Genomic DNA, 17,953 nt, shown 5'->3' with positions numbered 1-17,953 from the left:
TGAGATCTAGGCGCGTCCTTCCTAGGACGCCGCCTTTCTTAGCTTCTAGAAACCGCCTAAAAGACCAAAGGCCCAACTTCCTTGGGACTGAAGTCACGCTAAAATAAACTCATAAAGAGACTATGAATACCACCTTAGGAGCACTTTCAATGCATCTCATAAACAGTCTAAACTTAAATTATGTTATTGTGCTTTTCTGCAAGTACAGTTTAATATACTAATAACGACCACAATATTATAAAATTAGATGATAGACATATATAGGAAAGTGATAATATTCAGGACCATAGTCCATATGCAACAGTTTGACCACAAACTTTCAACGCGTCTAAGCATTAAGAAAAGGAATATGCAATCTTCACCATCCACAAGTTCTTGCTTTCAATCTAAAGTGTAAACTTTCTTCGCCACTACAAGTGCAATTTAAAAGTCTAGTCCTTTAAGTGAGCCGAGCGCTGAGCTTGGGAGGAATGGCCCCTATTTTCATGATATTTATTTTCATATATGCATAGCACCGACTCAATACTGTTTGGATGAGATGATTCAAAGTTATTTTTTACGGTAATCAAAGGTTTTGGATGCAAATAAGTTCTAGAAATGCATAATGTATGTTGGTGTTGGTTGAAAATATACATAATACATGTCGAAGAAGCTTCCCAATGTGAAAGTTCTTGAAGTGGTTTAGCTTAAAATGATTATACTCTATTTAGTGGAGTATGATGGTTCTTTTGAACCGGTGAAGACAATAAAAGTAGATGTATCATTTTCAATTAAGGTGGAGATTGTTTTCGTAGTTGAAAACGTACATGTTTAAGAAGTCTCACATTGCTTAAAATTGTAAAGGAAGAGGTTAAAGTGCAAGACAACCAAGGAGACTCATTCGCTTGTATACTTTCTTGTTTGACAAGTCTTGTAGGTTGTAACGTTGTTTCTTTTAGTGCAAGACAAGTAATATGGTTTCTATGTTTGTTTACTTTCTTGCTTGACAAGTATTGTAGGCTATGGGGTTGTGTTCTCGAAGTGCAAGACGAGCAAAGTAATGCCTATATATAGGTTCTATTTCTTCATTACAAAATGAACTAGTCATACTTTAAGTTTATATCAGACTTTTTTTATTTCTCTTATACTCTTGTCTTAAAGTGTTGTGAGATGTAGTTAGGTATTTACTTTGTAGGGTGTGGATGTTATGGGGATGGTATGTGTTTGAGAGTAGTCTATTTCTCCGCTTTAAAGTTTCCATGTTAGATTTGTGGTTGCAATCACAATATAAATATTGCAACCACAAATCTTTTTTTTTTTACAGTGTTTGTTTCTGTTAAGGTGTTCGTCTTAGGTGATGATGTGATTTGGTGGGTTATCTTCAGGAGCTTGTTTGGTTGTTATGGTGTACCGTCTATATGCGGCACCATTTGTATCTTGTTTCGTCCATACCTTGCGTCTTGCGGGGATGGCGTTTAATAATATTTGCTGATTTAAAAAATAAAAAAAAAACATTCGGACGCCACAGTCATTCTCTCCACTCTTCTTTATAACTGTCCAAGTGAAGACTGCCGTATCTGGAATTCAACACTTGATGGCTCCTATACGGTAAAATCTGCGTACAAAATATGCATCGATCTCTTGCAAGAATCATCCACAACACATCTCACCCCTTCTTGGAAGCTCCTTTAGAATTTAAAGGTCCCACCGAGAGTTCGTTCCTTTCTTTGGCGTTTCGCTCATCAAAGTTTGCCTACCCGGTCTAACCTTTTTGTTCGTGGTATTCCTTGTGACGACTCACGTGTATCTTGTAATCTTTTTACGGAGTCGCATATGCACACCTTTTTTATTTGCACTTAGGCCACAACTTGTTGGAAAATAATTGGTATTGACAGCTTGATCCGAAATATGGTACAAATGGTAGATAATTTTACGGCTATGCTATTTGATTTACTTGACAGGTTAACAGAACATCAAAGGCTAACAACTGCCATGACTCTTTGGAGTTTGTGGAAGAGCCGCAATCTGAAGTTATGGGAATATATCGATACTACCCCAGTGCCATCGTATCTCGTGCCCGTGATGTTCACCGCGAGTAGAGCTGAATGCAAAAGGCCGGACAACATCTTCTCATGGAGGAAACCTCCAAATGGTGTGATCAAGTGCAACGTGGATGCCTCTATTTTCAACAACAATTCCATGGTAGTGTATATGGTATGTGCTTTCGAGATTCATTGGGGCAAATTTTACTTGGAAAATCATATTACTTGCAAATTTCTGCTACTGTTCTTGAAGTGGAAACCATTGGGTTGCTAGAAGCTATGAAGATGACAATCTCCAATGGTGTGCATAATGTTATATTTGAAACTGACGGTAGATCCTTGGTGAATGCACTTTACTCTACTACTACTCCCCTCAATGAATTTGGAGACCTTGTGGTTCAATGTAAAAATATCTTGTTAAGTAATCACAACTTTATGGTGTCGTTTGTTATGAGGTATGTAAATAAGGTTGCTCATAGTATTGCTAGAGCCGCCTTATCTCCTCCTCGCCCGTTTATTTTCCATGTTGTTCCCACTACATGTACTCTCTTATTATGAATGACTGTAAGATGCTTGTATCTAATTTGATCCCGATTGAATCTTAATTCAATATTTTTTTAGGGGATTACTTCAATATATTTGTTTTTATAAAATTATGTACTTGATTCCCTAAAAATAAAATATATGTTTTTATACTAATAAATATACGTAATCATTCTTCTAAATAAAATATGGAATAATTAAGTACAAAGCATGTGAAGTAAATGTCAACTTTCTTGAAGTCAGTTGGTTTCATCCATGAAAGGTGCTTGCTTGGATTGGATGCTAATGCTATGCTATGGCAAAGGAACGAGAACAATGAATCAGATATGGCTTCTCATGATAGAGCTTTCCTACTTTTCAAATTTTTGTAATGGGAAATTAAATTTTCAAATGATAAACCTACTGTTTAAATATATATAATGTTGGGAAATTAACACATAAATATGGCAACACACCAAAATATACAGAGAAAATAAAATTCCCCAAACTTGCAAGAATCTATGAGGAGCGACAACAAATAAACGACAGCAGTGAAAGCAAATAAAAGACATAAGAGAACATCAATGTTTTAATGTGGAAAACCCCTTACTGTAAGGGTAAAAACCACGAGTCGTCCAGACCAATGAAATAGATCCACTATAATCAAACATGGGTACAAAAGAGTCTAAAAAATGATGCACAAATAGTGCCAACTGCCAGCAACTAGCCAAAACAACAAAGCAACAAAGCTTGCAAATGAGAACAAAAAGATGAAAATACTCTAAAAGTACTGCTTCTGTGTGTGGCGAATTTCTCTCAGCTCAGGCCTTGTTTCGACGATCCAAACGGTGAAAAGGTAGACCCAGGAAATCAGCCCGATCCAACGGTTAACGAGTTGAAATCATTGTTTTACTGAGACAGACGTGATAAAAACGATATTGACTTTCTCTCTTCTTTTCTCTCTCTTTTTGGTGGCTACTATCATCACAAAATCACTCTCTTCTTCATTATAATATGACATCTTTCCACTTATATAAGTGAGACATAATTGACTAACATATTTAAACTTTTCCCCACATAGAAAGGGAGCCCAATACCCAACAAATAAGACTCGTATGACCTTCATATGAAAAAACTCATAACAAAACTAAAAACATTAATGCAATAATTTGATACAGAACATAAAAAATCATTCTCATCAGTGTGCTTAAAATATCAACATCAGACATGAGTTGACGAAATTTACTTCCTTCCTTAAAGTTTAAGAATATGGAAATGGATATTATAGGGCCAACGTCATCAAATGCGCGTCCAAGCCGTGTCTCAAGACTCTACCCGCGTTGGTCATACATATGCATCACACGTGACTTAGTGTGGTGAATATCAATCATGTTTGAGAATTAAGAAGTATCTCGAATATTTTTTGGAACGGATCTAGATTTTTTTTTTTTTTTATTGACAAAATGTAGAATATTTTTTTTAAAGAAGAATACAAAGATTACTTATTTATTGTTTTTTTTTTAACAAGACCTCGTAAATTTAAAAAATTCAAAATAAAATTAATTCATGCCTAGATTTTATTGATAAATATATTTTTTTTTACAAAGACTACTTATTTATTTGATTTTTGTTTCGAATGTAAAAAAATAAAATAATAGTTACCCCAAGTTCGATTCCTGTTAGAATAATTCCATGCCTGGATTTTACTTGTTTTCAGGTCGAATTTTAAATTACTATGTTCTTTTTTTTTTTTTATGATCTAGAGGGTTAAGATAAAAAAAAAATAGTTGTTCTTAAAAGGAAAGATAAAACTTTAGTTTTTTCTAGGGAAAAATTTAGTTGATAGGTGACATTTTTATCATGAATCTTTTTATTTCATCGAATTAATATAAATTTGTAAGAAGTTTTTATCTTTATAAATAAATTGATTTTCTTTTTTCTGGATGTCAGAGCTCAAACCGAGTTTCTCGAGGTTGAAGAGAGAAACTCTCAACCAAGTGACTTCTCAGGAGACAAACAATTGATTTTCTTTTTATAATTTCTACAAATAAAAATCTTTCGTTGATTTATGATATTTTTTAACTGGGTTTCTAGGTTACATCTCCTGATATCTTTGAGATAAATTTGAGTTATTCTGTCACCTTTGGTTATGATTCATAACGGGGAAGAACATGTTGTATCTTGGGAAGATGTGTACTTATGAGGCGGATAAAATCCACAAGGACAGTGACTATGTCACGCCTCAGGTTACATAACAGTGTATTGTTTTGCAGGTTTCTTCTAATTTAATTTGTGAAGATTTTGATGGAGCCATGTCGACAATTAAATTCGATAAGTTCCTTATTTTTATTTTACTTTATTATTAGTCATATTTATTTGTTATGATATTTCTCTTTAATTTCTTACATGTGATAATTTCCAATTCCAATTTTACAACAAAACCTTTTGTACATTCTCTCAGTTGTTACTCTTCCTTCGTCTCTGAACCTTCATAATTGAAATGGAAAATAATAACCCAAACCTTAAAATCATTGCTCCATGATGATGGGTCATGATCGTCCAAGCCTTGAAATCATGGGAGAACTAAGATAGATTTGCCAAACCTAGGAGATAACGAGTTTGATTTCTACAAAGCATTTATAGAAATGAGAAAACTCTTTTACTTCACCCATGAAATACTTCCCATTTTTGATGAACTTGTAAAGAGACTATGGCCTCATGGTAGATCTAATAACAAACAAGTGTTGAGTTTGGTGTTAGGAATACCTATCAGAATTACTAGTGGTTCTCTTGCTTAAACAATCATTTGTGAAAACTCTTGATTTTTACTTTGTGGAGTTTAGAAGACACTTTTAAGTGTTGGAAACTTGCATAAAGAACTCTTTGTACATCCACAGAAGATCACAACAACTTCCATGGTCAAATTAATCTACAGGGTGGTCAAAATAATAAAAGGCTTCAATCAAAAAGTAGACGTGAGATGCAATAAATGGACATACAATTAAGCGCACGCAACAAAAATCTGTTAGGGATCAAAATTTTTGTTAATATATTTCATTTTAACTTGTTCAAAAAAAATTAGAAACTAATTTTCTTTTTTTTTTGAAAAAATTAGAAACTAGTTTTTTTTTTTTTGAAAAAGGAAAATATCAACTTTTAGCCTTAATTACATTTTTGGTCCTCGTGTTTTGGCCTACTCATGAAACTGGTCATGCCATTTTAAAACAGAATAAAATGGTTCTTCAATTATTATTTTTGTTGCATTTTTCATCCTACCTCCTATTTTCAAACTCTAGAAACGCAGAGAAATGACAGTTTTAGGCGAATTTAGACCTACCCTTATGCTCAACCATGAAATCAACAAGGAATAAAACATGTGGGCACTGGAATCTATTCTATTCAGCACATTAACCCAAAAAACCGTAATTTGAAACATATCTTAGAAATTAGGGTTTTTTTGGTTAGTGTGTTGAATAAAGAGGATTCTTTGTACCTACCTGCTTTATTTCTTGTTTATTTCATGGTTGAGTATAGGGGGTAGGTCTAAAACTGTCATTTCTCTGCGTTTTTGGAGAATAAAATGGGGGGTAGGACCAAAAATGCAACAAAAATGATAGTTGAAGGACCGTTTTGTTATATTTTAAAAGGGCAAGACCAGTTTCATGAGTAGGCCAAAACACGAGGACCAAAAGTGTAATTAAACCCAACTTTTATTATGATGTATTGTGCAAAAACTTCTAAAAGTATTTGTTTTTTTAAGAAAAAAAACTTCTAAAGTATTTATTATTAATGATTTGACATAAAAGTCTAAACATTAACTTCGGGTTCGGTATTGTGATGTATACTTAAGGCTGTGCGTTTATCTCAATAATCAATATTACAGTTTCAAACCTAAAATGTCAACTTTCATAGGCTTATTTATCTCGAGTATGAGAGTAAATAAATTATATAAAAAAAAAACACACACACACAAACCGCCTCTCATATTTGTGGATAACTATTATCAACAGATAGATAAATAACAGAGTAAATAAAATTAGAAATATGATCAACCTCTTTTCCAAACAAAATAACATTAACACATAAGTTACGCGTAAAATACTATACTAATAAAAAAGTACTTACCTGGAAGTTTCCTGTAACAAATTATAAATACCTTCTGTTACATCGTATAAACATCCAGAAATCTCAAAACCTTGTTATATTTATACACACAAAATTCATTAATCAAAACAAAACCTAACAAACAACAACAACACAAAATCTCTCGAATCTCAAACTCTTTATTAATCTTTCTTTGTTCATGAACATGGAATATAGAACCTTAGAACTCAACATCATATCCGCTAAAGATCTCAAAAATGTTAATCTTTTCTCCAAGATGGACGTTTACGCCGTCGTTTCAATCTCAGGCGATCCATTAAACCCACAAACTGCCACCACCCACAGGCATCGTGACGGTGGAACAAGCCCTACATGGAACTTCCCCGTCAAATTCACCATCAACGATTCTCTCGCTAACCAGAATCGTCTCTCTCTCGAGGTCAAACTCATCTCCGATCGTACCGTTGCCGGCGATACCTTGATCGGCAAGGTTCATATCCCTCTCAAGGAGCTTCTTGATAACCCCTCCGGAGATTCTTTCCGGCAGGTTAATTATCAGGTTAGAACATCTTCAGGGAAAGCTAAAGGAAACTTAAACCTCTCTTACAAATTCGGCGAAAAAGTCCAAGCTCCGGCGATGAAAACAACGTCGAAACATGAACCGGTGAAGGGAAAAAACGAACATGAACCGGTGATGGCTTATCCTCCACCTGGAATGGCGGCAGCTGGGTCTAGCTCGGTGCCGTATGGTACACCTTATCCTCCTCAGCCGCAACAACCGGGTTATGGATATCCACCTGCACCACCGGCAGCGGCTGCTTATGGTGGCTACCCACCGGCTCAACCTGGTGGTTATCCACCAGCTCAACCAGGTTATGGCTATCCACCTCAACAGGGTCATGGTTACCCGCCACAACAACCGGGTTATGGATATCCACCACAACAACCGGGTTATGGATACCCGCCGCAACAACCGGGTTATGGATATCCAGGGGCACAAGCACAGAAGCCTAAGAAGAATAAAATGGGAATGGGATTGGGAGCAGGGTTGCTTGGAGGTGCTTTAGGTGGGATGTTGATTGGAGATATGATTTCTGATGCTTCTTCTTATGATGCTGGATATGATGCTGGCTTTGATGATGGTGGTTTTGATGGTGGTTTTGATTTTTAATTCATCTCTTGTTACTATCATTTCACTTTTGGTATCTGTTTTTATTTGATTTCGAGGATGCTTTCTGGTGTTTCATATTGAAGCTAACATGAATTTGTATTTAACTTTTGATATATAATATAACTCATGTTTGTGACATCAAATTTGGTTTTTTTTAATTTTTGTATAGTAGCATATCATATTTTGTTGGCAAAAATGTGTAGTTTGTGAGCATGAGGATTAGGCTTATTGATGAGAAATTTTAGAGCAACTAAATTAACTGAATAATCAAATCAACTAAAGAAACTTATAAACATCTTGGTTGCTAATTTTATCGTCTCAAACTGTGGTCCGGATTATGGTTACACTGTGAACTTTTATATTATTGTATAGGCAAGCAGATGTGATTATAGGCAAGCTGAATAATTGAATCTGAGCAGAGAAAATTTCTAGAAGGTTTGGTTCTGAATTTCTGATTGCTAGTTTGATGGTTTCAAATTGCAATCACAATTATCGTTGCGTTGTGAACCTTTATATTGCGGTAAAGCAAATGCACTATGTGGTTGCAATTACAGTTTAGATGTTGTTGCATACACATCTAAAACTATTATATTGTGCACGCAAAAACTATATAGCAAAGAAGCAAAAATTATGATTGGGATTTGATTATTTATTTGAACCCCACATGATCAAGAAGGGGATAGGTTACTGATAATCAAAGTCATGCATGAAAAACAGTAGAGTGTGTATGCAGGATGTACAAAATTAGAAACTGATGATTATGGAAGTTCAATTAGTTAGATTGAAAATATTTTCCCTTTTCCTTTTATTTGGAAAAATAGTAAAATTGAGATCATTCCTTTTTTGCTTAGTTTTAGAGGTATAATCCATGAGTTAACTTTGATTTGCATGCAAAAAACAACAAAATTGCCGGCAAAATCTAAGTTTGATTTTTGGAACAAGAAACGGACAAAGAGTTATATATTCGACTGGTATAAGTCAGTTTATTCATGTTGAAATACTATATTGAAGTCTTGTTATTAGACAAATCTACAAGTGTAATTTGTCACCCTCTACGTGCATTTTTAATGGGTCTAATTGCTACTGGCTTCTGGATTTTCTAATCATGTTTATTTTCACCCGGGATACTTTTAACAGAGCCTCTTATACTTCTTCGGATGATTTTGTGATTATGAATTTCACTATTATGTCTTCTCCTCCTTCCTATTGCAAACAAGGTTTTAAAAATGATCTGCAATCACTAATATATAGATTGCATAATACATTCATAGTTTCAGAAGTTTATGTGAGCACAATACATTTGTAATGTAGATTGCATAAGTATTTGTTTGTGATTCTCCACAATATATAGAATTACAACACAACCAGATTTTTGACAATATTTTAAATTGAGCCTAATCTCCTTGGTATGACAGGTTCACAAATATGTGTATTGTGGATACTTGGATAGTTGTAATATGGAGAGTTTGGTCGGGAGATGAGTATGAGCAAAGATTATATTGGTTAGCGAATAGCGATCAAACTCAATTCGAGTACTTGTGATAATCGTTAATTGAGTTAACCTCCACAACCGTTCGGTAGATAAATTACAATGGTTGTTTACGAGCAAATAGGAGGAGTTAAAGAGCAACTTCTTTTATGGGCAAAAAAGATAGAGGTCCAACCAAAATCCTCTTAACAACAATTACAATCCTCACCCACCTATCTTAGGAAAGATTCCAGCAATACCAACCATTGCACTCTCATTCTCCCTCTCTCAGCCAACTGTGTTTCATAATGTAAAATATGAAAAATTAAGCACGACTCTACTGATTCTTTCTACATATTAATTAATCTCAAAAAATTCTAAGTCCATAATGACCTATAGGAAACTGACAACAAAAAAACAACATTGTTTTTAATTTACCTATAAAAAAAAGACAAAAAATGAATTAATGCGCATCCAGGGAATCGAACCCTGGTCAGTACCGTGGGAGGGTACTATGATACCACTACACCAGATGCGCTTGTTGTATCTTTGTTCTAACTTATAATTATATATTCCAATTGCACACTGTTCACCATATCTAAAGTCTAGAAATCATTCAAATCAAACGATTAACGAAAAAATGGCACAATGCATTGCATCTTATCTTATGAAAAACAGTAAACATATTTATTTTTTCAGCCTGATTTTTTTTGTTTGAGAGCATTTTCTAAGTTAGTAAATAAATGCAGCTAGGTTGGAATCTAATATTAACATTGCAAGTCATTCTTCTTTCAAAAAAAAAAAAAAAACATTGCAAGTCATTCTGTTACAATTAAAACAACGTAAATCTTTTTATTTTGCATAAACATTTTGACCAATTTTTTATTTTATTTTGCGTCGATAAAACATTGTAAATTTTTCCTTAAAAAAGATTGTAAATTTTGTCAAAAAAACATTGTTAGTCAATTGGTATCAAATATTTTTTTTTGAAGGATGGTACCAAATATTTTATATGGTCATGTGAACACAACTCAGTTGGTCAAACTCTGATACACAAATGTTTGAATTTGAACTTTAAATTTTTCACTTTTCTATATATAAAAATGTGTGAATCCCAACACTGTATTATTTGATAAAAAAATAAATGTAATTCATATGCGGTGACAAATGTAAGTATTGTTTAATATGGTTAATCAATCATAATTATTAAAAAGTTTAACCTCATTAATTGTTTTAGACTTCTATACTACTAATAAAAGGGGCTACATAATTTTTTGGTGCATCATATTTTCACTATACCCAAATTACTCTCAAATTGTTTTACTCTTTTTTTTTTTTTCTTTCATGAAAGATCAAATTCTTTTACTCTCAAATTGTTTTACTCTTAAATTCACTAGTTATAAATATGTCTTTATACCCTTAACAATTTAATTATTTTTCAAATTTAAATTTAAATTTAAATCTACACTATAATTTAAGGGACTAAAAAACTAACTATAAATTTTGGTCAATCTTTTTCTTAATCATTTTTTCATGAGTTATATAGATATCATAAAATTAAAATAAACAAATTAAACTAAAATTGATATAATAAGAGGCGTTGATGTTGAGGGGGTGTCATTCCATAAAGTCATCCCCCCTTCGATCCACCCTAAAATGCTCCTATAGAGGAATTGATCCTAAGTTTAGTACTTTATTCTCAAAATAAAATGTAAATCCATATTTAATATTTTTTGAGCAATGTTTGGTACGAATCTAACAAATTAAGAATTAATGATAATAAAAATAAAAAAAAACATTCTAAGTTAGCGTTAACCACAATGTTTTCTTTTAAGGTACACCAAAAAAAACAATGTTTTCTTTTTAAAAAATCACTCACCGTTCATTTATCTCCCCATTTAGGAAAAAATCTGATTTGTCTGACCCATCGGGGTCTCTTTTGATTATTTTAACTCCTAGTAGAATGCAGAATAGATTCATATGTCTAAACTGTCAGTGATCATATGGAAAAATAACATAGGAGGAATTTCCCTTTTTGAGGCCAAAGTACCAAAATTAATGGTTGAAAAATCATGTTTAATTAAATGCAGTATTTTATATGTTATGCTTGCGTAGAGAATTCGAGATTTTGTAAAATATTTTAACTTGATTATATAAAGTATGAGGATTCTAATTCCAAAGGATTGATTTAATATAATATAGTATGACAAGGAATCACATATATGACAGATCAGGTCTAAACATGCACTCAAATTTTAAAATGAGGTAAACAAATTAAGAATTTTACCAAGTATTTGATTATGAAACTTTTCTTGTCTTGGATGTCATCCCATCTCTTTACTTCAAAAAAATTTGAACAAAAAAATGTGAGGATAATTAAGTAAACAAATGCCAAGAGTGGTAGTTTGGAGCACAGACGGGAGGAGTGACTGTCCAAACCTCATACTTGAGAGGCTTCAATTTTGTGTTATCGATACACATACATAGAGATTGATACATGATCTTGGAGTATTTTTTCCATTGTATCTATCATTTAAACTATTATATTTACAATTTTATCCCTTTTACTTTATTCTTTTTTGTTGCAGGATGAGAAAGAAAAACTACGCTATATGGAACCAAGTTCCAGCAGAGTCTGTTGCTAGGATGATTGATAAGTCTGTCGGAGGAGATGTGTAAATCATGAAATCCAAGGAGGAAGAAGCTCTAGTCATTTGTCATGAAGTCAACACAACTATTTCCTTCGTGAAGTGTGTGAGTGATGGATATGTTCCAGTCGAGGTTGATAAGATCCTTGATTTCATAAATCAAAGTAGCATATTTGTGGATCATTGAGAATGTTAAAACATTGAAGAGAATATGTAAATAAAATAACATCATGGTGGTTCATTTCTCGAGCTAGTGAAAGCCCTCGACGTTAATCATGGAGCTCAACCATAAGGATCTCAGTGGCACTTGCAATGTAGTCTGAGAAATCTAAAATCCATGCCCCGGAAGGTAGGTGTAGTACGCCTATGTAACCCGCTTTAATGGGATTACCAAGACAACTGCCATTAACATGATAATCGTGGATATATGATTAGATGATTTCCACTAGACCAAATTACTCTAAAGGCTCGTAGGCTATGCAAGAAGGAAATAGTGTGGTAAATAAGTTTCTAGCTTACATGGCAAGACGATGAGTTAACATCAGAGCATTTAAGAAGCAAATAAAGTTTCTATTTTCCAAGATCACCACACTCCAGCAACGAAGATGTTGGAATTACATGAAGTGAGACCAAGCTTGATCTAATCACGGGGGTCCACATTGTTAAAGAACTCAACTAAAGTGAAACTTAGAGAAATCCAAAGATTCTTGAAGGTTGTACAGTCTCTGATGCAATGGAGGAAGGACTCGTTAAATTATGAACAATGAGGATAAAGGCTATTCGGGACTAGGTTCTAATGACTCATAAGAGAAAGAGTAGGGACATAATCATAACAAGCCAACGAAACTAGAAATTTGATTTTTTTTTTTTTTTTGGAAGGCTAAGGAACCAAATCCAAGACCAAGAAAATGATTTGACATCTACACCACGTTTCTTCAAGAGCCAAGAAAAACCGAACTTCGTAGTGTAAACTCCATTGGTTTTATCAGACCAGATAAATGTTTCTTTAGTGTTGGGGTTGGAACGAGGCTTGAGATTGTTGATTTCATCAAAGATGGGTTGTGGTAGTTCGAGTTTATAGCATGGAGAGATTGAGAGTTGGTGTGGTGTGAACTTCATTAATTTTTAAAGAAATTGTCATTGATTTGTACAAAAGGTATGTGAGAACAAAGGAGGTCAAAGTAAGTCTAGTAGCTAAACCAGAACGACGGGTCGCCATATGACACGAGAAAATCATACCCCTGAAATTCCCTCGCCTTATTCATCAATACACTAGAAAATCATACCCATAATTCCTTCGCCTCCTTCATCAACACCCAAAAATTCATACCAGAAAATCAAATAATTTTTTATTATATATGGTTTCCCTTCATCATCATTGACCCCTCACGTTTTCTCAAACCCTCACCTTCACCACCATCAAACTCGTCACCTTCACACTTCTTCTTCACCATCATCACTTACTTCAACTAAATTAGACATCATAGCAACATCACGCATAAATTCTAAACCCACAAACATCAATTTTGTGGAAAAAAAAGAAACAACAATAAAAAAAAAAACTCAAATATGTGGTTTTAGATCAATTTTAAGAAAAATAGTTTTGAATCGCATCTCAATTATTCATTTCAACCGATCGAACTCAATTCTTGTTTTTAGATACGCGTTTTAAATTTTGCTCTCCTTTTCAAATTTATGGGATGAGTTATTTGAACGAATTTATGGATTGTAAATTAGAACCCTTGTTTTACCAATTTTGAGGAAATAAACTTGGCTTTTGGGTCTATTCAAACCCATTGTTTTGTTTGTGATTGATGAATGTGTAGGAGGAAGATTTGTTGTTGATAATAAGAGGGAAGATGGATTGGATTTTGGCGAAGGTTTTGGAGTAAGGGTTGATGAATGAGTACGAGGATATGATGATGGTCTAGTATGATGAAAATTAAGATGCCGGGAAAATGTTGATGTTCAAGAGGAAAATTGAGAGAATGATTAATATGATAAAAATCTTGTTCATTTTTTTAAACTAACTATGTGGCATTGGTTATTATTTAATTATCCAAGTGTGTGTCCACATGCACAATCATGCATGTTAGCCACGTGTCAAATTCAAATGGCCAAGTGACAAAAAAAACTAACTTGCTTTAATGTTGCAAACATTTTTGGACCAACTTGAAACCTAAAATAAACATAAGAGGCTAAACATGCAATTAAGCCACATAAAAATGTTTGATAACTACTTTTTTCACAAGCTTATAGTTTTAATAGTTTTTAGCGTTTTTTGATAAGCTTCTTCAATATTTTGTTACTTTTTTCCTCAATTTTACATTTGTTCTCTTTTTGGAAAAAATTTAAAATTAATTAAACATATTTTTTTATGTAATTTCTTATTATCAGCTAATTAAACTGTTAATTTTAACACATTATAAAATCAATCAGCTATCTTATCAACTTTATACTCATCTACAATAAGTTATTTTTGTCAACTTTTGGTTTTTTTTTTACCAAACACTATCAAGTAAAAATTATCAAGTAATTCAAAATTTTCTTTTTCACATCTAAAACTAACCTAGAAAAGATTTCCTAGCTACTTTAATTTCTTATGTCGCCTAACTTATCTAGAGAAATTTCTCTAGGTATTTGAATTTGTTTTTTCTTGCCCAAAACTTACATTGGAAAGATTTCCTTGGCATTTGAACTTTTTGCATATTTCGACCAAAAAAAAAAAAACTTTTTCCGTATAGCTTTACATAGGTAAGGTTCTTTGGGTATTTAAATTTGATTTTTTACACTTTTTTTTTTAAAAAAAAAATAAAACAATATGTATTCATTGAAATTGATAGAATACATAAAATATAAACATATGTTCAACATCGCTAAAAACATAAAGGGTAAATCTGCGAATAAACTCAAAACACCCAAGTTAATAACATATATACAACGGCAAAATGCCTAAATATAATATGATAAAATCTAACTAACCTAAATACCCATGTTTCTAGATTTGCAACGTTGACGTCCAAATCATTGATTAAATCTGTAATTGACTAAAGTCGATCTTTCAATAAGAACCAAACAAACACCGCAATAAAATGTGAAATCAAACAACGATGCACAAGACGACGAATAACATATTGTCACATTAAGATGACGAAATCAAGAAAAAAAACACAAGAAAAACTTGATATATGTGGAACCCACTTATTTAGATTGAAAGAAATGAGAAAAAACTTATTTAGATTGAAGTAAATGGGAAGAAAGATGCAGACGAGTGATTCTAGGTCAAAAATTGACCTAAAACCACTCATTTTCAATAAGTGAAGAAAAAGAGACCACTCATTTTCATTAAGTGAAGTAAAAAGAGAACTGAAGATTAATTTTGTCTCCCTAAAAATACTAGAGCATGCTTCTTTTACACCCAAAACTTACCTAGGGAAATTTTTCTCGGTAACTCAAAAATAGTGGTATTATTGTAGTTGCAAGTATAATAAAGTGCGATCCTTTGGAAAATTTCCCTCGGTAAATAACATTTTTAGAAATTGTGTCCATAAGTAATTTCTCGTGGGTAATCCATCATATTCATGCAGTGATCAAAGCCATTTCTTTTAAAAGGAGAGGCTAATATGGAAAGATTGAAGGGATGCTGATACGAGAGCAAGTATCTTGTTTTGTTAAATATAGGACTAGGATTTTGGCTTTTCTATGGTACAATCACATGGGACTTGTTGTATACATGTGATGCTGGATGAGGTTTTCCATCTGCTCTATGTGGAGGAGCCAACAAAATACCCCTTTCTGATTCTCAATATTACACAAGATTTAAAAGAAGCATGTAATTGGAAAGGTTGCCATTTTCAGTCTAAGCATATGTTCTCCAAATTACTTTATTTTAACAAATAAATATGGGCAAAATCTCGAAAGTGATGGGTAATGTTCACATGGCTTATCAAGAAAGCTCAACATGGGATATTTTCTTTTGGATATTGAAAATTTAAATTTTTAGGTCGATATGATATTATTGTTGCCTTGTGGGTATGGTTGAATTCTGAAAATAAGTTTTTGTGACACTTAGGTCATTGTCTGCGTCACCAGCCTCAATTGCCTCATTTTGATCAAGCGCATGTTAGATTTTCTTTTGCACACAAGAGAAAGAAGAAAAAAAAAATCAATACAAGACACATAAAATCGATTTTGATATGGTCCTACCGAGCATAACTCAGTTAATAAAAAAAATGTAATGAAATATGTAGGGTTTTAAGGGAAATTTTTTAACTTGTCGACAACTTGATCCAAAAAAAAGATTGTGATATGTATTGTATTTCTTTTAAAGAGCGTAACATCAAAACTCATACATACTAAGTGTTCAGAATCGGGAAACTACATACTAGAATATGCACGTGCATATCAAATGTCAATACATCTATCATCTGAGTTGTATTTACGTGGTGATATACATTATATTTTTAAGTAAAATTGTTTTTAGAATAGATGCTAACTAAAAACAAAAACTTTTCATTTTTTTAATCTCTAAATGGGATTTTTAACGTCAAATCTATTATTTCAACTCACATTTGTGTGAACATATTTATCCATTAATAAAAAATAAATAATTCTACATTTATTTCATTTCTTTAAAATATTAATTTTACAAAATCATTTTATTCAAGATAGTTGACTAAAAAAAACAGCATTTAGTTACACCTCTAAAACATACACACGTAATAAAATTTCAAATTTAGCCAATTTTCAATTAAAATTTTGAATTTATATGGAGTTAGCTAGTATCAACTAATTGATGGAACATTATAAATTAAAGACAGTGACTTGGTCCCATGCATGGCCATCAAAAGGAATTTCAGCTAATTGACCTTATAAGGAATTAAAATATTGTTCATTATAATGCAAATTATGGTGAGTATTGTTCAACATCGCAGTCACAGGACCATCTTGCACGAGGAGGAGATGGAAAATTGAAGTAGAGTCACGACCATGGTGTTGGGTTAAAGAGAATATTTGTGCCTTAAAGCCCTACATTTTTTATGGCTCAATTAAAAACCATGTTTTGATTGGGTAGGATAGCTGTTGGAATCTTCCTATACTTTTTATTCCCTTCATAGTTGTTGTGTGCTTGACATTTCCTAAATCTTCCAGAAAATACTATTAGTAACCTAGAACTCCCCAAACACTTGATTGATTGATTGATATATCCTCTGTTTTTTGGATAGATTGATATCCTTAGTAGACAAATTCATACTTAGTTTGTAACCACAGAAAGAACCATGATTTATGAACATCTATTATTTGCCCATGTTTTTAGGAATAGACGCATACAATTGTCATAAGACAATTAATATAATACTTATCAAGCTATCATGCATATGTCCTTTGAAAAAAAAAAAAAACTTATAATTAATGTTGCACATAAGTGCATGGTACTATACAAGAGTCATCTTGCATGGCTATATAATTTGTAGTAATTTAGAATAGGATGGTGAGTGAAGCATAGACTATGTCTTTCCCAATAATTGTTACTCCCTCCGTCCTTATATTTAAGCATTCATTTGACTTTATTTTTGTTTCTAAATGTAAACCTCTTTTCAGATTACTAGATGCATTTATTATTTTAATCCTAAACATACTCCTAATTAATACTAATAACATGTCTTGAAATTTGAAAAGTTAAATTAATACACATGCAAACAAAGGACAATTTGGTAATATTAACACACAAAACAGACACATTAATTACACTAACAACTTTTCTTTAGAAAAATAAAAAAAGTAAAGGGGGCTTACATATAGGGACGGAGAGAGTAATACTGAGTGAATGTTAGAGTGGTTCTTTTTCTCTCTTCACAAGAGTTTTAATGTTGTTTGTATTTATATTGTTCTAATTTAGATGCATGAAATTCATGTCATCCTATCTGAGCACTTGGATAGGTGTTATTGGTCAATGTTCTCAAAACTTCTAGGAAGATATTTTGTTAAGAAAATGTTAAGCGTACCATCATATGAGTGT

At 32.6% G+C, this 17,953-nt stretch overlaps 1 protein-coding gene and 1 non-coding gene across 2 annotated transcripts; one reads left to right on the top strand and one right to left on the bottom strand.

Moving 5' to 3' along the window:
- Nucleotides 1-6,711: 6,711 nt before the first annotated feature.
- LOC25488140 (protein SRC2) lies at nucleotides 6,712-8,012 on the top strand. Its single transcript, XM_013607805.3, has one exon. The coding sequence runs from the start codon at nucleotides 6,847-6,849 to the stop codon at nucleotides 7,816-7,818; it is 972 nt and encodes a 323-aa protein (XP_013463259.1). The 5' UTR covers nucleotides 6,712-6,846; the 3' UTR covers nucleotides 7,819-8,012.
- A 1,741-nt stretch (nucleotides 8,013-9,753) lies between these two features.
- TRNAG-CCC (transfer RNA glycine (anticodon CCC)) lies at nucleotides 9,754-9,824 on the bottom strand. The gene has a single exon. It is a non-coding gene; the product is annotated as a tRNA-Gly (tRNA).
- Nucleotides 9,825-17,953: the final 8,129 nt, after the last annotated feature.

Source organism: Medicago truncatula, chromosome 2 (assembly GCF_003473485.1).
Source record: "Medicago truncatula cultivar Jemalong A17 chromosome 2, MtrunA17r5.0-ANR, whole genome shotgun sequence".
Taxonomy (NCBI): Eukaryota; Viridiplantae; Streptophyta; class Magnoliopsida; order Fabales; family Fabaceae; genus Medicago; species Medicago truncatula.
Note: the sequence above shows the minus strand (reverse complement) of the source record. Positions and strands in the feature narration are given on the sequence as shown.

Coding starts and splice junctions, on each gene's coding strand:
- LOC25488140 (XM_013607805.3), top strand. CDS start 6,847: ATGAACATGGAATATAGAACCTTAGAACTCAACATCATATCCGCTAAA.